At 45.6% G+C, this 25,873-nt stretch overlaps 1 protein-coding gene across 1 annotated transcript; it reads right to left on the bottom strand.

Annotated features, from left to right (window-relative positions):
- Window positions 1-787: 787 nt before the first annotated feature.
- EIF3B (eukaryotic translation initiation factor 3 subunit B) lies at window positions 788-25,639 on the bottom strand. The gene is made up of 19 exons (XM_073553735.1): window positions 25,303-25,639; window positions 17,759-17,951; window positions 17,222-17,341; window positions 17,085-17,142; window positions 16,778-16,906; window positions 15,547-15,704; window positions 15,010-15,141; window positions 14,863-14,929; window positions 13,136-13,182; window positions 12,787-12,997; window positions 12,635-12,707; window positions 11,424-11,546; window positions 10,796-10,874; window positions 10,382-10,520; window positions 4,168-4,293; window positions 4,002-4,079; window positions 2,714-2,822; window positions 2,276-2,385; window positions 788-1,266 (listed from the first exon to the last, which is right to left on the bottom strand). The coding sequence occupies exons 1-18, from the start codon at window positions 25,430-25,432 to the stop codon at window positions 2,288-2,290; spliced, it is 2,070 nt and encodes a 689-aa protein (XP_073409836.1). The 5' UTR covers window positions 25,433-25,639; the 3' UTR covers window positions 788-1,266; window positions 2,276-2,287.
- Between the last annotated feature and the right edge of the window lie 234 nt (window positions 25,640-25,873).

The raw sequence follows: 25,873 nt of genomic DNA on the forward strand, positions 1-25,873 counted from the left end.
TCAGGGAGTGTGTATGTATCTCCAGTCCAAACCTTGTCATGCAATAGTTTTCCTTGTTCTTACTGGAATGTGCATATTGTAGATTCAGACTGGAGGCAGCAAAACACACAAGGGAACACGTGCGAAACAAGCCAGAATGTGTGTTGCACCTTATATCCCACAATTTTCTGTTTCTGAGGTAACTGTGATTAACTTATCCTCTGCAGCAGGGGTCACTCTTGATCTTCAGTTCCTGCGGCCATCCTCGTGAGCCAGTTTCAACATAAGAATTGATGGTTTTTATGACTGCACTTGTCAAGTTTCTAGCCATTTCTGAAATGACTGACCTTCCTGTCTATATGCGATGATGAACTGAGGTTTCTGTTCTCAGCTGAGCCATTCTTGCCCTATTCTGTCTTAAGACATTGTAGAATAGGACTGAGCACTGTATGGAGCAGCATACCAACACAGCCTTTGCACAACACACCCGATGGTGGAAAACCCTTTCTGAAGGCCGGTAAAAAATTAGCTCGACGAGGCCTACCTGTGAATCGGAAGCCATGACAGGTTACAATTTGATGATGCTGCTTCAGACTAAGTGTGTGTAAAGGGGGGGGGGGGGATACTTTGAGGAATCCTAGGTTTAATACATTTCTACCCTTAATATTTTGCTGCTTTCTGCTTAATCTACAATGTGCACATTCGAAAATAGGGTACTGTGATGTTCTGTTACCAGAATCGTGAGCTGAAAATTGTCAAATATGAAAATATAGTACAGACTAAAGCAAACAGAATAAAACCAGAGACATTTTGTTTTAAGGTTAAATTCCATCTTTAATCCCACAACGTTGCAATCTGAATGGAGGAGGATACAGTCCACTGTAGTGCTGGTTCAGCACACTAAAATCTGGACCGAGTACAAGAGTATCTTTACTAATCATCCGCCAGTAGGAACTGCTGACTGTCCATTCAGTAAGGAAGTAGAAAAGGCCCTTCGCGAGCTGAACCCATGTGCATCGAGGAGGCAAAGTCATGGCGAGGCAGAGAGGCTCTTGTCGTACAAGCAGCGGAGCAGGAGTTCCCTTTGCTTGGATAAGGATGGAATTGGTGGTGGTACGGGAAATTAAGAGATTAAAAAGTAGCGCTCTTTAAAAGATCCTCCGGTGAAGGTTAAAGGCACAACTTCAGACAAGAATGATGTAATGTCCATTCACGGTCGCAAGAGGAGGATTAAGACAGAACTTTTGGAGTTTTGGTAGAGAAGTGTTGATGCTGGATAGGATAACGCTGTACAGAGAAAGAACAAAAGCTCGGTCAGCGGACTGAACCCCGGCACATTTCACAGTAAAGATGTAACTTTGCAATTACTGAACAGTTGTCAACCTTTGCCATCTCAAACACTCTAAAAAGTAAGAATTCCTAGGCTACGTTCACATTACGTCAGGTCTTCTGTCTGAATCCCAGAAAGACTGCATTACGACGGGAAACCGACAGAACCTGTGGACACTGTCCGGCTGACGTCAGGACTGTATTTGTGGTTTGCCACGTTTATAAAAGATTAATACTGCCTAGACAGATACCGGACAGTGTCCACTGTAACTAAGAGCTTCATTCAGAGGACTGGCTCCGTCGTACACGGTTTCTAGGACAGTGCTGTATTAATGTGAACTTAACCTAAACCAAACCAGGAGCACAGGTAACACAAGTAACATCCACCTTACCATTAAAATGGCTAATTCATACAATCGCTTAGTGGCCTTAATTTCAGAAGCCCAATACAAAAGACCACAGGTCTCGTGACCTATACTAGCAGAATCACAGGCTTAGAAGATGCATTTAGCTTGAGCCACGAGCTCCCAGGTCGATAAGGACTTGTTGCCATAAACCAGACAAGAAACTATGCTCCCCAAACGGTCGGACGGAGGCGAAGCTTCATTTCTAACAGTCAGACTATATGGAGTGAAGATGAATTCACATACAAGCTTTTGTTACATTTTTCACATTCTTTGGGACTGATGAATCCAAAGTCAGAGTGCAGTCTCACATGCATATTTACCAAAGGAGGACTGGATCCTAAAGAAAAGACTTTTGATCGAAAAATGTACTTTGGTGAACCAAGAATCGAACACAAGCACTGCTCCTCCATCAGTCCCATCCACTCGATTCCGAGCGATGTGTTGCAAAGCAAGGAACAGAGCCCTTACAGAAGAGCAGCCGTCTTTAATTATCTGATCTGCGGAGGTTCAAGTAATCAGACTTCAATTGACCATATTTTTAGCCAAAATCCAACTCTCACAATGCTAGCGGACTACTCCTCCAGTGGGATAATTTCTTCTGTGACAAAAAATTCAATGGTCTCCTCTTCCCAGTCGTCCACGTTGCTGTCGAGCTCATCTGTATCGACTCCTGGCATAAAATGAAGCCGAAAAATAAGTTGAAATTTAAGGACTAAACACTAAATGGAAATACATTTATTACGGCTCTAGTCACTGGTAAGGTCCTATAAAACTAACATCTGGGAAGTCCCATGTAACAGGTCTGAGAAATACATGTGGCTCCTGTACAGGAGTGCTCACAAACAGGGCTGATTGGTCTAAAGAGGGAAGGGTCACAGCTATTAAACCACCCCTTCTTGTTAGGAGAATCCTTTGAAAATAAGATAATCTGAGTGTTTACTACTAATAAGATTATGTAAAAATGGACATTCCCTTTAGTGCCGCAGGTTGTGACTTACCCCCTCTAAGCTCCAAGCGAGCATTTTTCTGCTCCAAATACAGTTTCTGTGCCATCTCTCTGTATTTTTTGTATTCTTCCATCATGGTTCTTCTGCGCTCAATCAGTTCCTTTAAACATGAAAAAAAAAAATGGAATATATATTAAGAAGCGTGTTCCCTTTTCAATAAATCAGGTGAATATTTGCTCTAGAAAATCAAATTTACAAAAATCAGGGGCTAGCATAGTCACACAATACAGTCCACGTCATTTTCTGAGAAGTAAAGGAGTCAGGAACTGGGAAGCTCAAGACCCTTTTACTACACTCTGCCCCCACTTTGTCAAAAACTGCGGCGAGAGTTGGAAAAATTAGAAGCTGATGACCTAAAGCCACGGCTTCTTATATAGCTTCATTGTAGAGGAGTTCGGGTCAGGAGACCCTTGGCTGGTCTAGAAATAGTTGTCCACAGACTGTGAAACTGGCTTTAACCAGAAAAGTCTTTATTCACAGCATCTTACATTAATTTCAATATTTAAATATTACATTAATCTTATTTTCCTTCTAACTGGGACTACTACATTAGCTCAAGTTACAGGGGAAATGCAGCTTCCTGTCTGCATAGCGGAGTAGTCTGGGTCTCATTTTAGTAGGAGCCGGACCGCCCGGACAGATGGTAGTCCAGCAGCCGTTAATTTACAATGGACCTCATAATCCATGACATTTCAGCAAAGAGCAAACAGATGAACGGCATACTAGGGCACACAAATCACCACATTACCAGACGGAGCTATTTATCTGAAGTATTGCGGCATATAATTCAGTCAAAAAATGGAGGTGCTTGCATGAAAAAAACAAATATTTCAATATGCAGCACTCACCGATGTAGCTGAAAAACTGAGTCTTTATTTCACATAATTTCCATCAAATGTGTGGACATGCAGGACGTCCTGCATGTCCACACATTTGATGGAAATTATGTGAAATAAAGACTCACAGTTTTCAGCTACATCGGTGAGTGCTGCATATTTCTTTTTTTGCTTCACATTAATCCATGACATTTACCTATACAGTGGACATACATTGCTGTAGTTACGACGCATATGCCAGAAAATATTTGGATGGCAAAAAAACAACATAAAAAAGATGAGGAAAAGCCATGACACAAAAATACACAAATGAGAATGATCCACTAATATGTAATATATAAATACTAATATATATTTCTACAATATATAAATATTTATATATTTATTAATAGTACATTATATATTTTCATTGCAATGAACTCTGCAGATGGGTACATTTTTACCTTTGAAGCCTTGGATTGGCTTAAACGATCTTTCTGCTCAAATATTTTGGAGTACTTCTTGAGATCTTTCTTGATTTGCTATTACGAAGAAACAAAACAAACGGTTTACAGCTGTTCCTCATAAAAAGACCGAAAAAAAATGAATCCCAAAAATACGTTCACGGACCTTTATCTCATCTTGACTAAGCAATGTTGGCGGTCTTGGCCTCCACAACAGCTGGCAAAACCTGTCCTTGTTGTTCTTTTGGAGAAGTCGGCCTTGGAAAGTCCACAGCCAGTATGCATTGTCCACCTAAGAATACAAAAAAAAAAAAAAAAAAAAAAAATTATATTTACTAAAAATATCTAAAACCTTGAGGCACAAGCAAAATAATTAAAAAAAAAAAAAAAAAAAAGAGGGATTTTTGGTTCTTACCGTAAAATCTCTTCCTTGGAGCCTTCATTGGGGGGACACAGAATACCATGGGTGTATGCTGCTGCTAGGAGGCTGACACTATGCAAAAACAAGAAAATTGGCTCCTCCCCGGCAGTATACACCCACCGACAGATACCAAGTACCTCAGTTGGTGAAAAAGCAGTAGGATAGGCCACAGAACTTTAAACATATGTACAACCCAACAAGGGGCTCAACAAGCCCAACACAGTACAACTTAAACAGGGGAGGGTGCTCCAAGAAAGATTTTACGGTAAGAACCAAAAATCCCTCTCTTTATCGCCTTATTGGGGGACACAGAATACCATGGGACGTTCCAAAGCGGGAACAGCAATAAGGAACAACGAACAAGAAGGGCTTAGGTCGGCCGGTGTGCCACCGCCGCCTGCAGAACCTTTCTACCAACAACTGCATCCGATGAGGCCTGGGTATGAACCCTGTAGAACGTCGCAAAAGTGTGTAAGGACGACTAGGTCGCGGCCCTGCAAATCCGAAGTCTGGTGACGCACAGCCCACGAAGCTGCCACAGCCCGGGTGGAGTGGGCTCACTCCCGGAGGGGGCCACTTTTCCTGAAGTCGGTACGCTTCCAGAATGGTAGAACGAATCCAGCGAGCCATCGTGGATTTGGACGCCGGAAACCCTTTCCGGCGACCTTCAGAGATGACTAGCAAGGAATCGGATTGACGAAAAGAAGCAGTCCTGGCGAGATAAACATGCAAGGCTCTGACTACATCTAGTTTGTGGAGGGACTTCTCAATAGGGTGAGACGGAGCCGGGCAAAAAGATGGAAGAACTATATCCTCATTGATGTGGAAAGAGGATACGACCTTTGGGAGAAAGGAAGGAACGGGCCTGAGAACGACCTTACCCTGATGGAGAATCAGGTACGGGGAACGGCTTGACAAGGCCACCAATTCAGAAACTCTTCTGATGGATGTAATGGCACGTTACCTTCCACGAGAGAAGGGATAATGGAATGTCCTGGATTGGCTCGAACGGCGCCTTTTGGAAAGTGCTAAGGGCGAGATTGAGATCCCACGGATCTATCGGCGAATGATGCGGAGGAGCCACATGGGCGACCCCTTGGAGAAAAGTCTTAACCTGCGGTAAGGCCGCCAGCTCTCTTTGGAAGAGGATAGACAGGGCGGAGACCTGGCCCTTGAGGGTACTGAGGGACAGACCCGCATCTAAACCAGACTGGAGGAACCCCAGAATAGATGGAATAGAAAAGGACATCGGAAAGACTTTACCGTCACACCAACGGAAAAAGACCTTCCAGCACCTATGGTAAATGCGGGAAGAGGCCGGTTTTCTGGCTTTGATCATAGTCTGAATCACCTGGTAGGACAAACCTGATTCTCTCAGGATCGCGGCCTCAATGGCCATGCCGTTAAACTCAGAGACTGAGAATTCTCGTGGTAAAGTGGACCTTGCAAGAGAAGATCCGGACGGTCTGGAAGCCTCCAGGGAACGTCCGCGAGCATGTTCACCAGCTCCGCGTACCAAGGGCGTCTTGGCCAGTCTGGGGCCACCAGAATCACTGGTACGCCTTCCGATTTTATCTTTTAGACCACTCGAGGGAACAAGGCAAGAGGCGGAAATAGATAAGGAAGTCGGAACTGGGACCACGGAATTACCAGGGCATCGCAAGTGATGGCTAGAGGGTCCCTGGACCTGGCTACGAAGCACGGAACTTTGTGGTTCATCCGAGATGCCATGAGATCGACATCTGGGATGTCCCAGCGCTGGCATATCTGATGGAAGACTGATGCTAGACCTTGACGACTCAGTCGGCCGCCCAATTTTCCACACCAGGAATGTGAACGGCGGAGATCGCAGGAACGTGACGCTCTGCCCAGTGCAGTATCTTGGCTACTTCTGCCATTACTTGCTTGCTGCGCGTGCCCCCATGGTGGTTTATGTATGCCACAGCCGTGGCGTTGTCCGACTGAATGCGGACTGGCTTGCCGAGGAGGAGAGGCTGCCAGTGAAGAAGAGCCAGGAAGATTGCTCTGATCTCCAGAAGATTGATGGGGAGAAGAGCCTCCTGTGGGTTCCACTGGCCTCGAGACGTTTTTAGATGGAACACCGCTCCCCACCCAAAAAGGCTGGCATCGGTGGTGATGACGTGCCATTGAAGCGGAAGAAAGGACCTCCCTTGAAGAACTGACTCTGGCCTTGCCTCACTCTGAGGGGAAGGAGAATGGGACGGTCCAAGGACAGCGAGGTCTTGTCCCAGGCAGAAAGAAGAGCCAACTGGAGGGGACGAAGATGAAATTGTGCAAAGGGCACCGCTTCCATGGAAGCTACCATCTTCCCCAGAACCTTCATGCAGGACCGAAGGGGAACGGGGGTTGGCCGCTTGAGAAGTCAGATCCCCTTGCAAAGAGCTGCAAGTTTCTCCTTCGGAAGAAACACACGGGCTAGATTCGTGTCGAATTCCATGCCTAGGAAGGTCAGGAGCTGGGTGGGGATCAAAATGGACTTTTGTTGATTATCCAACCGAGACGGCAAAGAGTGTCTAGGACTATCTGAAGACAGTCTTGCCGGGACGATCCCTTGATCAAAAGGCCGTCCAGATAAGGGATGATGAGGATCCCCCTGGAGCGGAGTATGGCCATGACTGTCGCCATCACCTTCGTGAAAACCCGGGGAGCGGAGGCCAGACCGAAGGGAAGAGCCGTGAAATGGTAGTGATCTTCCTGAATCGCAAAACGAAGGTATTTCTGATGTTGCAAACACACAGGGATGTGAAGGTAGGCATCCCGTATATTCACAGAACAGAGAAATTCCTTGTGTTCCATTGAGGCTATCACCGACCGAAGAGACTCCATTCTGAAGTGGAGAATCTTTACGTGGCGATTGAGCAATTTGAGGTCCAGGATTGGCCGAAAAGAACCGTCCTTTTCTGGGACAACAAAGAGATTTGAATAGAAGCCTGAAAATCGTTCGTGTACGGGAACCGGAACAATCACTCCGGCGGCAAGAACACGGCTTGAAAGAATCCTGGAATGTGAGACCGCTGTCTTGGAGGTCGGGACAGGAAAAAACGTCTCTTTGGCGGAGACAAACTCGATCTTGTATCCGGATGTGATGATTTCCCTGACCCAAGCGTCGTCGACAACGGACAGCCAGGCGTCCATGAAAAAGGAAAGTCTTCCTCCCACCCTGGAAGAAATTCCAGGTGGGGGTGACCCGTCACTTGGAGGCAAACCTACCGGACCGGGTACCCGACGACCTGGGGTATTGACCTCTAGATCTCCAGCGGGGAGCGGGTTTGTAAGATGGTCTTTTCTGCTCTCGCTCCCTAGAGGCGGAAGGCCGATCATGCTGGGTAGATCTTTCTGATGACGCGAAGGGACGAAAGGGCCTAAACGGCCGGAAACCCTTTTTGTTAAAGAAACGTTTTGGTCGAGACTGTGGAAGGGAAGTGCTTTTACCACCAGTGGCATCGGAAATTATCTGATCCAACTTGGCTCCAAAGAGCCTAGAACCATGGAAAGGCAGATTGGTAAGTGACTTCTTTGAAGTAGTGTCCGCATTCCATGACTTCAGCCAAAGGACTCGGCGTACGACCACTATGTTGCTGTTAGCCCTTGCCACGCACCCAGCCGCATCTAGGTCGGCGGCCAAAAGGTATTTACCCGCATAAATAATTTGATCTGCCAGATCAGCCATCTCGTCCTGAGGAGCTGCTGCTAAGATGCCCCTGCGAAGAATCTTTGCCCAAGCAGAGATGACCTTTGCTACCCAGGCAGACGCGAAAATCGGACAGAGGGAGGCACCAGATGCCTCAAAAATTGATTTCGCTAGAGACTTTATTTGTCTGTCTGTTGGATCCTTAAGTGATGCCCCATCCGGGAGGGATAGGACCGTCTTTGAGGCTATGCGAGAGACAGGAGGATCCACTTCGGGGCTTTTGGACCATTTTGCGGGTAAATCCACCTCAAAGGGGTACAGGACATCTAAGTACCTGCGGCCTGAGAAGCGCTGCTCGGGGAGCTCCCAATGTTTGGTCAGTGTAGTATCAAACTCTTTGTGGTTTTGGATGGAGGCCTTGCCCGCTTAAATGGAATAGAACATTCCTGAGACGGGGGCTTGTCTTGTTTAATTTCTAAGGTTTGAAAGATAGCTGAAAGGAGGCTATCGACCATATTCCGAGTTTTAGATATGTCATCTGCTTCTGAACTAGATCCCGATTGGGGATCCTCATCTGACCTAGTGTCGTCTCCTGAAGATGGAGAAGGGCACCTGGGAGAAGCAGCCGGGCCAAGAGAGCTGGAAGACGAGCCAGAGAGAACACGCTTCCTAGTAATTCTACTCGATCTGTCCCTCTGAAGGTCGCGGTCAGGTGCAGACGACTCACCTTGCGAGGCGGTCAGTGCACAGGTGGCTGTAGATAGCTGAGGCAAACGTTCTAGGACCTGGACCAGGGACTGAGACACTTTAGTCAGATCAGAGACCGACTGCGACATTGCCACGGCCCACTCTGGGAGAGAAGAGGTACCCTCATCCCGGGAATCTGTGTGCTCCTGAGAAGCTGACATGGCAGAAGGACTGCAGGACGGACAGAGGGGCGACGACTGCCTGAAGGCCACTTCTTTTTACAGCGTGCACAGGCGTAGTGAATAACGGTGGGCTTGAAAGAAAGCGCCGTTGAAGGGTTGAACATAGGTGGGATACGCCGTATGGCCACACTAGACAAGATCAGGGACTGCAGAGGGGAGCCAATTTGCAATGAAGGGCTGAGCCTACCGAGAATCTGATGAGCAGCAGGACCCTGAAGTGTCCCCCAAGCAGCGAAGGAAGAAGAGAGATTCCAGTCAGGAAGCTGGCTGTGAGTTTGAGGGAGGCGGGGCTTGGCGCCGGGACGCGATTGGGCCATGGAGGCGAGGGGGGCGCGGTAATAAAAAGATTGATGCCTCTGAAAGCAAAAGGAACCCTGTAATAGGGTGGAATGGGCACGCAAAAAAGGGGGCCAGAGAGAAAAGGAGGAGCGCGTCATGAGCGGGGATGAAGGAGAGAAAGTGAAACCGCTCTCCCTCCCCGCCTGAATCTCTAGCCTGCAATGGCCGCGGCGCCGATAGAGGTAAGCTGCGCCCCCATCGCTCTGGAAAAAACCTCCCCCAGTGATGAAAAGACCCATGCAGTTTATAAGTGACCGCTGATGCCTGTGCACGGTGGGGAGTGCGGCTGTCAGCATGAGGCGCGCGGCTGGTGTATACTGCCGGGGAGGAGCCAATTTTCTTGTTTTTGCATAGTGTCAGCCTCCTGGCAGCAGCATACACCCATGGTAATCTGTGTCCCCCAATAAGGCAATAAAGAAATAAATTTTATCATCAATTATACTTGTGGGGAAGCACAAGGAGTTAAAGGGGACTAGCAGTGCGTCTTTTCTAATGAGCTTGCAATCACTGCTCTGAAAATGACTGGACCCGACTAGTCAGAGACCCCCTATGCCCCTCTAATGCTGCAAAGGCAAAGACGTCTCTGCTTGCGGCAGGGACGGACGCACAGTTCAGACCAGCGGGGGCAACTAGGCCACTGGACCGAGATGTCAATATGCAGGAGCGACTGCTCCAATATAATGAAGAAAATATTTTTAACTTTTTTTAACGCTGGCTACAGATATTAAATTTGTGTTTAAAGAGTATTCCCACTTTAGATATTGATGGCAGATCCACAGGTCTTACTCGTGCTTGACTCATTACTCTCATAGAAGTGAACACAGAGTATAGCTTTTTGCCAGGATCCAGCAGTGGTCTCACAATGGACACAAGTGCAGGTGCCAGAGGTGGGACCCATATCTATCCGACATTTGTACCATATCCCATAAATGACTCAGGAATACCCCTTTATGGGATTTAATAGTTTTTGACAATGTCACGGCGCAAAGGCTAGCACCTACATTGCACAATGAAGAATAAAAAGTGATAAGCGTCTTACTTTGTGGCTCCACCAGGACACTGAAGTGATGACGTAACGGCCCGTCGGATCCCATTCCACGTCGGATGCTGTATAATGCTCTGCAATGTTCATTATGGTGCAATCTGAAGTGTCCACAAAGGCAAGGGCTCCGTTCATGCTGCAAGCACAAAGTCACACACTGCACAAAAAAATATGGATCTCACAAAGAAGATGAATTAAGACATGGTCAGGGGAATAAATCAGTGCTTTTATGATCAGCTTGGGCAGATTATGCAATTTTACCATGACATAGGCTGTCATATTAGCACAAGTTGCTTCAAGAGACGGAGAACAGCTAAAGAAACTAATAAAACCCTTTGACAAAAAAAACGAAAAAAAAAAAGAAACAGGAAACACACAACATGGAATACAGCATTACAGCTTTAGTCTCACCTTCGTAAACCTGCAAGGACCAAGAACTGACCCTGTGGACTCCAGAAGATTGTATTAGCTTGCTGCTTGTCATACATCTCTGAAGAAAAAATAAAAGACAAAATAGAATGTACCGTATATACTCAAGTATAAGCCGACCCCCCTAATTTTGCCACAAAAAAACTGGGAAAACTTATTGACTCGTGTATAAGCCAAGGGTGCACAGTGAGTGGCCTCCGTTATGATGCACAGTGTGTGGCCCCAGTTATGATGCACAGTGTGTGGCCCCAGTTATGATGCACAGTGTGTGACCCGCTCATTAAATATGCACATATTTAATGAGCGGTTACCGTTTGACAGCTGAAGCAGGAAGAGAGCAGCGCCGACAACATGGAACAAGCAGAGAAGCTGCAGAGAAGGGCGAGTATGATCTGACACCCCCGTTCCCCCTCCCCCGCCGACCCCCCCCGGTATATGACTCGTGTATAAAAGCCAAGAGGGGGACTTTCAGCCCAAAAAAATATGGGCTGAAAATCTCGGCTTATACACGAGTATATACAGTAATACACGTATAAACACAGGTTACAAAAATCAGATAAAAATGTGTTTTATTTTATCAATAACACTGCAACTAATGATGTGAACTCACTTATCAATTCAATTTTCCCATTGTTCTTGACATGGTAGAATGAGACCGATATCCGAGGAACTTCTCCATGAAGCACAGCAAATTTGCTTCCATTAGGCTCCCAAGCAAAGGCGATGATGCCATCTACAGATTAGAAGATTACATGCACGAGATCACAGCTACCGATGCACAAAGCCACAATGCTCATTTTCAGCACTCCCCTCACATTGGGAAAACACATTGCAATGATATTCTATTATGACTATTGCCTTAACAGACCAAACCTGCAAATAAAGCGTGACTGTAACGTGTATTGGGACCTCCAGATAGATGACGGTGAAAGATGGTTTCGGCATTGCTGATTTCCAAGAGCCGATCCTTCTGTTCTCCCGAGAGATAGGCCGCTATCAGAGGAGTCTGGCTGCAGCTTTCTCATAGAAAACACAGAGCCAAGCATTGCTGTGTATGGGGGCGATATCGGTCCATGGATCAGTCATTTGGCCAACAGCTAACTAAGGTGTATGGGGGGGTCTCTACTATCGCCAGTTTTGGACAACTACTACATCTATATCACAAAAGGCTACAAACCCAACCAGGCATAAAGCAGTGTTCGTCTCGATCATATATTGCACATCCACACAAGTGATACCTGAGGTCTGCACCAAGGGGACCTGCATCTAAAATGGCAAAAGGGGTCTTGCCTGGAACCATCACCAATGTAAAGAAGGAGGAACATGCCATTTCTACATTCAGTTCAATGGAAAATGCTATAAATATGAGGACACCCCGTGGATGCTGTCTTGCAGCTTTTCTGTATTACTTTGTAGATGACCAGAATTGAATTCTGTTCCTTGCTTATGTCGGAGGTATATGTTATTCCTTTGGTGGTTGGCTGCACTGTATCCCACTGTACGGGCATATAGTGGAATAACTCACCCATAGATTACCACTGCAAAAAGTCATTCTATGCAAGTTTCTAATTTTCCTGATTAAGCCCAACGTGGCACTGTTTTGACCTCTGTGCCCCAACACATAGCAACACACACGGAAGTGAATGGAGCTGAACAAAGCGACATATTAGAAGCCTTTTCATCATTCAAGTGGCCAACACATGACAAAAATGTCTAAGATGGGAATAACCCTTTAAAGACTCTGGTCTGAGCCAATACAAGCAAAAAAAACTCATGTGACACCGTTAGGCAGCACAAGTTATTTTCAAGGGGATGGCTTACCTTTCATTTCAACTACGTCAACTGGAACTTGCTTCTCTCTCATTCTAAAGATCTCAAAATTGGTCACAACACCCTATGTGCGAGATAAGAAAGACTTCTAAGCATTGTCACAAAGCGACTTGATGGCAGAGCACACCCAGACAGGAGCCTACCTGCGTGCCCTTAGGAGTCCGGTCCACCTTCACGCACAGATAGTCACCATTCTTCTGCCAGTGCAACTTGCAGTCGACCACATTGAACAAGTTTCTGACTCTGATCTCCTGTCTGGATGGCAGCTGCATTAGCGTCACTCTGGCTGGGATGTCTTTATCTTCAGGGACCCAGAATGCTATGATGTTACCGCCCGGGGACCATGAGAAGTCTCTGAACAGAAAAATGCACTTGTAAGGGCATGTGCACACAACGCCTTTTTTCAGGCCGATACGTTCTGTAAACCTCCACCCCTTAAAGAAAATAAAGCTTGCAAGGCAAAGCAGTCCAAAATAGCAGCTTTTCACTTACTTTATCCCTGTAATCTTCAGACTCTTCTTACCCAAAAGGCCCATAGACTAAAAGGAAGGAAAGAAAAAAAGAAAAAAGTTGTCAAAGCATAAAAGACCCATCAAATTGGTCATCATTACCACGTCGGTGCGGATTCACCACCCCAAAGATCAGCGCCCGCAGTACTGAAGGGATCAGAACTGCTGCTGCCGGGTACAGGAGATCAGCTCCTATTATCATCCATCAATTCAGTAATATCCAGAGCCGCTGTACTATCAATCCCCTTATGCTGCTCTATGCAAGTCACTACTTACCGCTGCAGCCAATCACTGCAGGAAGTAGAGACTAGGAGTGAAGTACCATGTTTCCCCGAAAATAAGTCCTAGCATTCAGGCTTTTTGGAGTATGTTTAAAAAATGTCCTACTCCAAAAATAAGCCCTAGTTGTGATTCAATAAGACAGTGTCCAAGCAGCTAAAAAAGTTAAAGAATACAGGAGGACCCTTCATCAAATACAGGCAATCCCCAAAGAATGGCACTCACCAGACCCCAAACAATTAAGAGTTTGCAAGTGCCAATGGTGGATGGGCTCTCGCACAGAGAACTGCGTCACTGTCAGGTCCCTCGCCATTCCAGCTGCATTGCAATACAGCTCCGATACACAGATCGGGTACCAGTATGACTCCGCTCCGCTAACGAGCGCTGTTTCTGCATCCGGTCACCAGGGGGAGCCACCCGCTCTCAGGGGGATCTGACAATGACACAGATGTGGCGTGAGAGCACCTCCACTTTTAAACTCTACCATAATTGTTTGGGGTACGATGAGTGCAATTCTTTTGGGGGTAAATCAATATTAGCACCCAGTCCAAGTACATATAGAACAATATTTGTAAATTTAACTAGATAAACCAGAATAAATATGGTATGTACCCACCACTATAGTACTGGTGTATATGGTTGTGCACCATGAGAACAGCAGATCAAATAAGAAAATATACAACTGAATCAGGATCATAGGATTAACACTAATTTTTGTCTAAACACAATTTATGGAAAAATGCTAATTAAAATATTAATATATTAGCCAGTAGATGACACCACATAATAAAGACCTACAGTTTCCAAAAGGAATTGATACCACATCTATTTGTCGTTTACATGTTAGGTAAAATTCTTTTAGGAATTTGTAGGTCTTATTTGATGAATATTCCACTCAGCGTTACTAGTCATTTATATGGTCATACCTTTCCCTATTTGTTATGTGGCGCCATCTACTGGCTAATTGATATATTTAAATGTTAGAGTAGCATTTTTCAATAAATTGTATTTCAACTAAATTGTGTTAATATATTTTGTTTTGGGGATTGTTTTTCGTGAAATACAGGAAATCCCCTGCAAATAAGCCCTAAATAATAGCAAGTAGTTCTTCTTTATATCCAACCTACTTTTTTGTTTGTAAAGGACAACTAACCTACAAGGGATTGCAGCACTTTATGGTAAACATATAGATAAGTTTGGAATAGTGCAGTCTGTATGGAGGCATCCAGCATTAGAAGAAGTATACTTTTTTCTTTAACATAAGAGTCAACGGCAACACAGTGGCATATTCGGAGCGGAGGAAATCCTCCCAATGTATACTGCACCACAGTGTGAACTGACCCTAAGTGAAGAAGCATTTTCTTAACAGTCCTTAGAGACTGCCCTCTATGCTCGAACAAACAGATTATAAAAAGTTGGTGAAATACTTACAGGAGTTTCATAAATGCTGAGCGTGTCTGGAGTCATTCTAGCGAAGAACTTGCCATCGTGACTCCACCTGCAGAAAGGTGAAAGATGCTCAGGCACTTGCAACAAGTCAATGGCAAGCATAAAAACATATAAGATTACTTTACATACTTAAAAATTGGCCAGTGCGCTGAGCTCTCACAGTGGAATCCTCTCTTCTTCTGTCCAGTCAAGGTGTCCCAGATAATAATGGCTTGAGGGTCGTCCTTAGTGTCCATAAGAGGGCTAAATGTAACAAGATACCTACGAGAAAAAAGGAACATTTTAGCTGCAAAAACAACAACCCGTGAACAGGATAATTTAATAACCAGTGGAGCCAAAACATAAATAAAGAATGCAAAGCTGTGGCCCTTCCAAAGAGCAGATCCGCTGGAGGCCGAACGTCTGATATTTGGTTTACTGTGTCCCCCAATGAAGCGATAAAGAAACCTTTCTATTTTATAAAGAGAACCTGTCATTAGATTATGCTGCCCAAACCACAGGAAGGATAAGACACTGGCTGTGCAATTGCAGCAATACATTAATTTAAGCCCAGAAATAATTTAGAAAAATCAGACCTGACAGCAATCACAAAGTCAATGTCCCATTTATGCTGCCCGTAGTCCTAATATCAGGTTCCCCTTTAGACCAATACCAAAACGTACCCACCTTTCACATGGAGAAAAGTCAATGAGTTGTACACCTTGATGGCTAAACCTCTGGATCTGCTTGAATTTCTCTCCTCCCCAAAGTGCAATTCCTCTCTGATGGAAAGTGGCCAAGTAAGTGCCTCGTGGAGACCAACGCACATACGTTTCAGTCCATCGCTAAAAAGAAAAAAAAAAAAAAAAAATCAACTTTTTTATTAAAAAAAAAAATGACCAAGCAGGAGACTAAATAATTGCACTTGTCAAATTTATAGGGAGTCTGTCAGCACAAAATGACTTCAAACCAAGCACAGGCGCTTTGTGCACCCTCGGTGTGGCCAAACGATTCGGCGCCCCTTCCCACCGACTTGCCCTCTATTGTCATCCTTTTCAGTCTCAGAGCTATTAAACAAGCAAAAGGATGGCATAGGTAAATGGGAAAATAAGTACGTGGGAAGGTGCACTGAACTATATGGATCTGTCAAAGCACTGCACAGAGAGCCTCTGCTTGGTTTGGTCAGTTTGTGCTGACAGACTCCTTTCAAATGGAATCTGTCAGCAGGTTTTTGCTACCTCATCTGAGAGCGGCATGACGTAGGCAAAGAGACCCTGATTTTAACAATGTATCACTTAGTTTACTGGGTGCAGCTGTTCTGACACAGAGTATTAGATTTAGAATGAAGCAGAGCTCAGAAAGCTAATCCCGCCCTCACCAGGCTCTCTCTATAGACAGTGAGCTGCTTATCACAGGAGGGGGCGGAGCCAGACCAGAGCTCACACACAGCTAGTCACAGCAATGTTAATCACAAGGTGATTCAAATTTCACTGTACGTAAACGACAGCACACAGCCGTAATTGTGACACATGGCTAAGTTCAGCGTTTTAACCCCTACCTCATGCAGTCATCAGATAACATAGCAAAAACCTCATCCCACTGAGTATTACAAGCGCTAACTGGAAGCGCCGTCCTTGTCTGGTGAGATGGTTTATTAATACATATTAGGATGGAGAAAAGACTAATAATAACATATCTGTTGCAACCAATATCATGTTAAAAAATCATGTAAATGAGTTTGTTTCTGTATCAAACGCATGGATTTTTTCCAAATCCCATCCAGATTAATAAAACAATCACAGATGTGTCTGCAGCAAATCTGACACTTGAATATACTCCAGAGAAAACAGAGGGTTAGAGCACGATGGCTCCTCCACCAGAGCACTATGGCTTCCCATGATGCTACTGAACCACGTACAGCTCTCTCCTCCACTGGAACTGGCTCTTTCACATCGTTCCAGAAGATCGTCGTCCTATCACCTGACTCGAATATAACACTGAACTGATCCCTGCAGTCTGGATCTTCAAGCCAAGATCGGAGGTTACCCTGGAAGAGAAAAAAAAAAAAAGATAGGTGAGACATGTAATTATAGTGGTGTACACCCACAACTCAGCCCATATCATTCACGCTGCCAACGTCAAACTCTTTCGTAATAACAGACAGCATTACACCCATAGAGAAAATCATGTACTTGTCCCTCCAGGAAAACACAATATACACTTACAAAGTCTTTAAATGGCTGCTTTTCAGGGACTTCCCATTCATCCCCAATAATCATATATCTGCAAGAGTGGAAACAACTGGTTAGTTATATCTTTTTACTGCAAAGAAAGGCCTCGTATCACATCTGAATGAACTCACTTGTCAAAATCTGTGAAGATGTTCACTCGAAAAGTGTGCTGCTTGTCCAGCTTGTATCCGTCCGCGTTCTTCACGGCGTCCTGAGCTTGAGCTGGTAGTGCATACTCTAGGAAAATGTACCTAGGGTACAGAAAAAACTAAATTAGAAAATGAACCTCTTGTGGCTTCTGAAGTCTGGAAACCAAGCGCAAGAACTTATCTTCAGACATCGGACTGCAAAGAACATCTCCGTTAAAAGGAGTCGGTCAGCACAAAATGGCTGTTCAAACCAAGCAGAGGCGCTCGGGGCACCACTAAGTTCAGCGCAGCTTCCCACCTTCATGATTTCCATCGATTTTCACACTTATTGCGCTCCTGTAAAGCCAAAGCTGTCTATCGAGGAAAAGGTAGGCGAGTGGGAAGATGCACTCAACCGTTCAGCCACACCAAGAGTGCACAGAGTGTCTGTGCTTGGTTTGATCAGTTATTTAGTTTAACAGACTCGCTTTACATGGCTTCCTCCAGCATCGCCACTTTTTTTTATTTTCGGATACACACCCTTTAGTTGTCCCATCCACGTCCGGATAATACTCGTTGGTAATTTTTCCAAACTTGGAGAAAATTTTATTGATGACATTTTTCAGCTTCTCCAGGCGGTCAGGTCCAACCTGTGGTACGTTATCCACCACGACCACGGAGTCAATACCGTCTGCTTCCTGAGGGCGATCTTTTAGGATATCATCAAGTAATTCTAGGGAAATAAACAATTAAAAAAAAAAAAAAACAATTACTTCCATATGCCAGAGAGCGATCACCTAAAAGGATCCATTGCTCATCTCTACATGCGCAAAGGGATGAAAAAGGGACGGGCACAGTCAGCGGCATGCAACCTGCCCGAGCCATTCTTGCTCCCTTGACATAATGCAGAGGAGGGTCTTACAGCCTCTTTGGTTATATGTAAAAACAACTAGACAGATTCCCCACTCTCTCTATGCATGGCACAGAAAACGCTCACAGCCAGTGCAATACATGGTGGTGGGAAAGGTTCATGGACTAGGAGAGGTCACATTGCAAAGGAAACAGCAGTGACCTCTACGACCTTTCTCCAGCACAGTGACACTACCCACCAGGCAGCCCATTCACATGAACATAGCAGAACTGCTATATCAGACCCTAACTGGTCAGGAGCGGCACGGTGTCATCAGGGAACGCAGCCCCCGGGGCCATCAGCTGATATTACTGAGTCACGCTGCAGGCAAACAGCCAGACATCTGAGATCACATTACATGTCAGCCATGCAGAGGACGGTGGGGCCCAGCGGAACGGGACCCGCTGCAACCGTCCATGTACACTAACTTTGGAGTTATAATGTCTCACGGCATCAGACGTAACGGTCTCTGTAGTCTGTATCTATACAGAGTGCATGTTATACAGCCTCTCTGCACCCGCTAGGAACACGCACATATGTGCTGCGCTGGCAAGACAAGGACATCATCAACAGCCAGCCCTCTCCTGTGGTCCCCGGCGGCAGCTGCAGGTCCTGAGCTACTACAAAGCCCACCATGCATCAGTGCATTGGAGGGGGAGAAGGAGTGTTGCGTTTAAAGCTTTGGTGGATGATTAGCTTTGTAGTAGTTACTAGTCTTGCGCAAGAGCCGGTTATCAGTATTCTCGGCTGTCCTTTAGGGTGTACCCACCACATGGCAAAGCCACAGAAGAACCGCCCGGTCTACACATGTGGGTTAGTTTCAATCTGCAGCTACTATTTTTTCTTTAGAGTATAACTGCACTTATTGGAAAACTTTTGACACGTCAGGCACTCTGATCAATGGGAGTCTGTATGCAGAGAGCCCCAAAACCTAGGGGCTGACGCACTCAGCTCCCTCCATAACGCACAGGAGACTCTTCTACGACAGTACAATTCGCACAATTTAGTGAAGGACATAGGGAACCTTATATCGGGTCCATCAGGCTCTATCTTTGCACATTTGCTTGACGGGTTTTTGTTTTTTTGAGCAGTGTGACTGCAGAATTGTGACCTCTCACACCGTGTGCACTGCACGCTGTCAGGATTCTCCTGAATCCTTGCTAGGAACAATGGTCACGTGACTGTAAACATGCAATATGCATACTCCCAGCCAGAATCCGACTAGACACTTGCATTGAGCGAGGTCGTGTCCATCTGGCCGGGTGTGTGCATAGCGCATACTTGCAGACACGTGACTGTCGTTCATAGCGCTGACACAGGAGAATCCTGACAGTGTGCAGTGCAAGCGGAGTGAAAATTCACAAGTCTGCAGTCACGCAGGGTAACAGCACACTTGCCATTTTAGACCGGACAAGCAAATTTGTATTGCTTAAATCCTTCCTGACATCCGCTGTGTATGTACAGCACATGATGTCGGCTAAGGATATACAAGTGATCACAGGTTCCAAGTTCCCCATGAGAACAACATAGAAATGGGGCAAAAAAAAGTTTAATAAAATATAAGAAAAAAAAAAAACACTCCACTTAATTAAAATTAACATATTTGATATTGCCGCATCCATGAGGGAGGATTATTTCCTCGTAATATATATGCCAACAAATCTCCCAAAAACCGCTATAAAAATAATCTCAAATCATCATGTGTCCCAAAACAGCATCAAAATTCTTCTAGACAAAGGGGGGAAACAAACCTTCCTTCAATGTAAATAATAAAAACATATGGGGACAATTTTTTTTTTGCTTCACTATTATGCTATGTTCACACGTGTTTTTTTCCTGCAGGTTTTGATTTGTTTTTGGTGCTTTTTTTTTTCCTGCGTTTTTGTCAGAGTACATGTGTGTCTCTTGTGCATGCCAATAAAAGTTTAGCGCATAAAAAAAATCTGGTTTTATTTCATCAGATTTTGGCACCAATGCCTGATACCTGCGTTGTTCGCACCACCCATTGCTTTTAATGGGTGAAAAAGACAGAAAAAAGCTGAAAGTGACATGCTCCATTCTGCAAAAAAAAAAAAAAAAAAAAAAAAAAAAAAAAAAAGTATTGCACAAAATACTGAGGACAAAAACCAAGCTGAGTGCCTGAGAATTCTGAGGTCTCACACTTTGCTGGTCCTGTAAAACGCGGCTGAAAATTAGCATAAAAACGCAACGTGTGAACACAGCTCTAACATTACTTTCCCATAACGACCTGGAAGTGACAGCGCTTTGGATGCAGCGCACGTCCGCTGCATCCAAAGCGCTGCGGTCTATTGAACGCGGGTGAATCCGCATGTTATCATTGAACCGTGAGGATTCACCACATCCAATACATTGTACGGGTGACCTTGACATGCTGCGGTCTGGAAAGACGTGCCGCATGTCCTCCTCCGCGGGTGTCTCTGGGTGCACAGCGGACACGTCCCCTCCACTGTGCTGTAACATCTGGCCACTGCGGGGTGGACGCTGCACAAGTACACAGCATCCAACCTGCAGCGTTTACTGATCGTCTGCACGTACCCTTGATATTGCAGAATCTCTGCTCCTATTACCGTATATTGTATAAGCCGAGATTTTCAGCCCATTTTTTTAGTCTGAGGCTGTGTGCCCACGTAAGCGTTTCTTTTCACATGCAAAAACGCTTAAAATTTAACGCATACATTAAGCATCCCATTCTTATAATGCATTCTGCATTTTCTGTGCACATGATGCGTTTTTTTCCGCATAAAAAAAACGCATTGCGGAGAAAACGCAGCATGTTCATAAATTTTGCGGGAAAAAACGCATTTCCAACTATATTCAATGAGAAAGTGGATGGTCCGGAAAAAACGCACAAAAGACGCGTAAAAAAAGCGCGACAAAAACGCAAAAAATAAAAATGCGGATTTTCTTGGGAAGGAATCAGGTTTTGCTCAGGAATTTTCTGCATACGTGGGCACATAGCCTAAAAGTGCCCCTCTCGGCTTATACTCGAGTAATTGTCCCGGGGGTCGGCAGGGGAGGGGGAGCGTGGGTGTCAGATCATACTCACCCCCCTCCTGACGCGGTCTCTGAAGTCCCTGCTTCTCTCATGGTCTCTGGCACCTCAGCTCTTCCTGTGTTCAGCGGTCACGTGGTACCGCTCATTAAAGTCATGAACATGCGCAAATTCATGACTTTAATGAGCGGTACCATGTGACCACTGAACACTGGAAGAGCTGTGGCGCCGAGACCATGGGAGAAGCAGGGACTTCAGAAACGCGCCAGAGGGGGTGTGATGGGGAGGACAGTGGAGCCATGCTATATTCACCTGTCCCCACTCCACTGCCGCGCTGTCTTCCGCGTCCTCGGGCTGTGACGCTCAGGTCAGAGGGCGCAATGATGTAGTTAGCGCACGCCCTCTGCCTGAACAATCATTGACAGAGGACCCGGAAGACAGAGCGGCGCGCAGTGGTGGAACGGGGACAGGTGAATATCGCAGGTGTCGGGGACCTGAGCCAGCGGTGACATCGGCACCTGGCCCCCAGCGACAACAGGTATGTTTTTTGTTTTTGTTTTTTTAATAGCAGCAGCATATGGGGCCATCAAGATATATGGAGCATTATATGGGGCATATTATTCTATGGAGCATATTATGGGGGCATTATTAACCTTTATGGAGCACTATATAGGGTGTATTTTGTATGGAACATCTTATGGGGCCCATCATGAACTGTATGGAGCATTATGTGGGGCTCCTGATTCAATACGGATATTCAAAAACATTTAACCTACTGATGTCTCAATCAATTTTACTTTTATTGGTATCTATTTTCATTTTTTAAATTTACCAGTAGCTGCTGCATTTTCCACCCTAGGCTTATATCCGAGTCAATAAGTTTTCCCAGTATTTTTATGGCAAAATTAAGGGGGTCGGCTTATACACGAGTATATACGGAAAGTTACTTGCATTACTTTTAGTGCTTTTTTAACACGTTTTTGCCATTGCAGTTTGTGTGTCTCGTTGTGGTGTCGTGCTTTAAATAAAGCTGCTTTGGGTTTGATACTTCACGCTATTTGACCTTAACAAAAATTTATTGATAGTCAAAATCGGCACACCCGCAAGAGAAACGGACACGCTGCGGATTTGAAACTCGCATCGCAGGTCTGTTTACTCCGCCTAAAAAAAAAAAAAAAATAAAAACTGACAAGATTTCTATAAATCCCATCCATTCCGCTGGATCTGTGACGACTCCGCGTGTGCACACAGCCTGACAGAAAAATAAAATACACGCAGTTTGTTACCGCCGTAATCGTACAGACCTACTAGACATTCAGGCTTCCAGATCACAGCGACCCCCGTCAAAACCCTGCCGCCCCTAAAAAATTAGGGGGGGGGGGAAAAAAAAAAAAAAAAAAAAAAAAAAAAAAATCAGATTTTTTTTTACAATTTCACCAAATTTGGGATTTTTTTTTTTCCTAAGGCTGAGTGCACACGGTGCGGATTCTGTGCATACAATTTTTGTGCACAGATCACGAAATCCGCAGGTCAAATGACCGGCATTTTTCCTGCGGATTTCTTCCTTTTTCTTTGCGGATTTACTGCGGTTTTTGCGCGGTTTTTCCCTGCGGATTTGGAGAATGGAGCAGGTGGAAAACCGCACAAAAGAAGTCACATGCAGTTGTTTGAAAACCGCAGCAAATCCGCACTCCGTTTTCCGCAGCGTCTGCACAGCTTTTTTTTTTTCCATTGATTTATATGGTACTGTAAATCACAGTGCGGATCCGCACTAAATCTGCAGCGTGTGCACACAGCCTTATTCTCCAGATGGTAACATGAATGGCGCCATTCACAACTACAACTCGTCTGGCAAAAAATAAATAAAAAAAAGAAAGTGTTTACAGCTCTAAGGGGGGGAGGGCAATAAATAGAAGTGCAAAGACAAAGGGTTAAATAACAGAAGACAGTTTTCCTTAGGTCTAAGTATCTAGGCTGCAAGTGCATGCTGGGAATTGTACAGTCATGGCCAAAAGTTTAGAGAATGACACAAATATTATATTTTCACATGATCTGCTGGCCTCTGGTTTTTATGTGTGTTTGTCAGATGTTTATATCACATACAGAAATATAATTGCAATCATATTATGAGTAGCAAAAGGTTATATTGACAGTTAGAAGGAGTTAATGCAGCAAGTCAATATTTGCAGTGTTGACCCTTCTTCAGGACCTCAGCAATTCTCCCTGGCATGCTCTCAATCAACTTCTGGATCAAATCCTGACTGATAGCAGTCCATTCTTGCAAAATCAATGCTTTTATTTTGTCTGAATTTGAAGGCTTTCGTTTGTCCACCCGTCTCTTGATGATTGACCACAAGTTCTCAATGGGATTAAGATCTGGGGAGTTTCCAGGCCATGGTCCCAAAATCTCTATGTTTTGTTCCCTGAGCCATTTAGTTATCACCTTTGCTTTATGGCAAGATGCTCCATCATGTTGAAAAAGGCATTGTTGATCGCCAAACTGCTCTTGGACGGTTGGGAGAAGTTGCTCTTGGAGGACATTCTGGTACCATTCTTTATTCATGGCTGTGTTTTTAGGCAAGACAGAGAGAGAGCCCATTCCCTTAGCTGAGAAGCAACCCCACACATGAATGGCTTCAGGATGCTTGACAGTTGGCATGAGACAAGACTGGTGGTAGCGCTCACCTGGTCTTCTCCGAATAAGCCGTTTTCCCGATGTCCCAAACAATCGAAAAGGAGATTCATCAGAGAAAATGACTTTACCCCAGTCCTCAGCAGTCCACTCCCTGTACCTCTTGCAGAATATCAGTCTGTCCATGTTTTTTCTGGAGAGAAGTGGCTTCTTTGCTGCCCTCCTTGAGACCAGGCCTTGCTCCAAGAGTCTCCGCCTCACAGTGCGTGCAGATGCACTCACACCTGCCTGCTGCCATTCCTGAGCAAGCTCTGCACTGCTGGTAGCCCGATCCCGCAGCTGAAACACTTTTAAGAGACGGTCCTGGCGCTTGCTGGTCTTTCTTGGGCGCCCTGGAGCCTTTTTGGCAACAAGGGAACCTCTCTCCTTGAAGTTCTTGATGATGCGATAGATTGTTGACTGAGGTGCAATCTTTCTAGCTGCGATACTCTTCCCTGTTAGGCCATTTTTGTGCAGTGCAATGATGACTGCACGTGTTTCTTTAGAGATAACCATGGTTAAAGGCCACATCACACTAAGCGATCTCGGTAGCGAGATCGCTATGTGTGACAGCAATCGGCCCCCCTGCTGATATCGCTGATCGCTGCAAGAAACCTCTGGACATTTCTTTGGTCGCTGGTCTCCCGCTGGCCAGCACGCATCGCTGTGTGTGACAGGCGGGAGACCAGTGATCAGGTGTAAAAAATAATTAAAAAAAATAAATAAATAAAAAATATAGTTATTCTCACCTTCCGATGTCCCGCGCAGTCTTCCGGCCTCTCTCCACGCTCCGGTCCCAGTGATCCTTTGCACGAATGACCGCGAGACGTCGCTGCTGCGAGACCGTGACATTCTCGTGGTCATTCTCGCAAAGGATCACTGGGACCAGAGCATGGAGAGAGGCCGGAAGACTGCGCGGGACGTCGGAAGGTGAGAACAACTATATTTTTTATTTTAATTCTACTTTTTACAGGGATGGCCAGCGATCACATAGCGACTTACCAGCGATCCTGACACCTTGATATCAGTGTCGGGATCGCTGGTAAGTCGCTTAGTGTGACGGGGCCTTTACAGAAGAGAAACAATGATGCCAAGCACCAGCCTCCTTTTAAAGTGTCCAGTGGTGTCATTCTTACTTAATCATGAGATTGATCTCCAGCCCTGTCCTCATCAACACCCACACCTGTGTTAATGGAGCAATCACTGAAACGATGTTAGCTGGTCCTTTTAAGGCAGGGCTGCAATGATGTTGAAATGTGTTTTGGGGGATAAAGTTCATTTTCTAGGCAAATATTGACTTTGCAAGTAATTGCTGTTAAGCTGATCACTCTTTATAACATTCTGGAGTATATGCAAATTGCCATTAGAAAAAATGAAGCAGTAGACTTTGTAAAAATTAATATTTGTGTCATTCTCAAAACTTTTGGCCATGACTGTAGTTCCCCAGCAGCTGGAGACCCAAAGAGGGCCCCCCTCACTGCCGTCCTCACCCTCCTCCGTGATCTCGTCCACGAAGTCCTCCGGGTCACTGAACGACATCTCGTCCTCCTCCTCCTCAGTGGCCTCCTCCTCCTCCATGTCTGGCTCAGGCCCGTCTAGCGCGTTATCCGCCCGGTGCATTGCCCGCTCTCTCCGCTCTGCTGCTGCTCGGAGTCTCCGTGGTGCTGGACGAAGTGACCGGTTACCGCCTTCGGTGCTTTACCGTCGCTTAGAAGAGAAGCCCCTGGCTTCGAGGTACTAGCGGGCCATGTGCACAGGACCCGGCGCCGGGCGGAAAAGGAGCGAAGTCGCGCACCGGGCCTCATCATGTGATGCGCTGTCACTCCGCCCCCTCTGTACCACGTGACTTCCTTTCCTTAGTAACGGCCCAAACACGCTCGTAAGAACGGGCGGAAGAGGCTTCTTGCCAGGAGTTATCAGCGTCAGTGACGTAATGACGTAGTGTTTACACATGCGCAGTAGATTTACACATGAGCCCAATGCAAGGTCCAATGCGTTCACCTTCACCTCCCAATCCAAGTCACTGCACGTCGTCTCCAGAATCTGGGACAGCACGGTGTC

This window comes from Dendrobates tinctorius, unplaced genomic scaffold (assembly GCF_039654945.1).
Source record: "Dendrobates tinctorius isolate UK_male_01 unplaced genomic scaffold, ASM3965494v1 ptg000202l, whole genome shotgun sequence".
Classification (NCBI taxonomy): Eukaryota; Metazoa; Chordata; class Amphibia; order Anura; family Dendrobatidae; genus Dendrobates; species Dendrobates tinctorius.

Coding starts and splice junctions, on each gene's coding strand:
- EIF3B (XM_073553735.1), bottom strand. CDS start 25,432: ATGCACCGGGCGGATAACGCGCTAGACGGGCCTGAGCCAGACATGGAG. Junction 12,998..13,135: donor CTGAAGATTACAGGGATAAA/GTAAGTGAAAAG, acceptor TTTTCTGTTCAG/AGACTTCTCATGGTCCCCGG. Junction 11,547..12,634: donor TGACGTAGTTGAAATGAAAG/GTAAGCCATCCC, acceptor TCTAATCTGTAG/ATGGCATCATCGCCTTTGCT.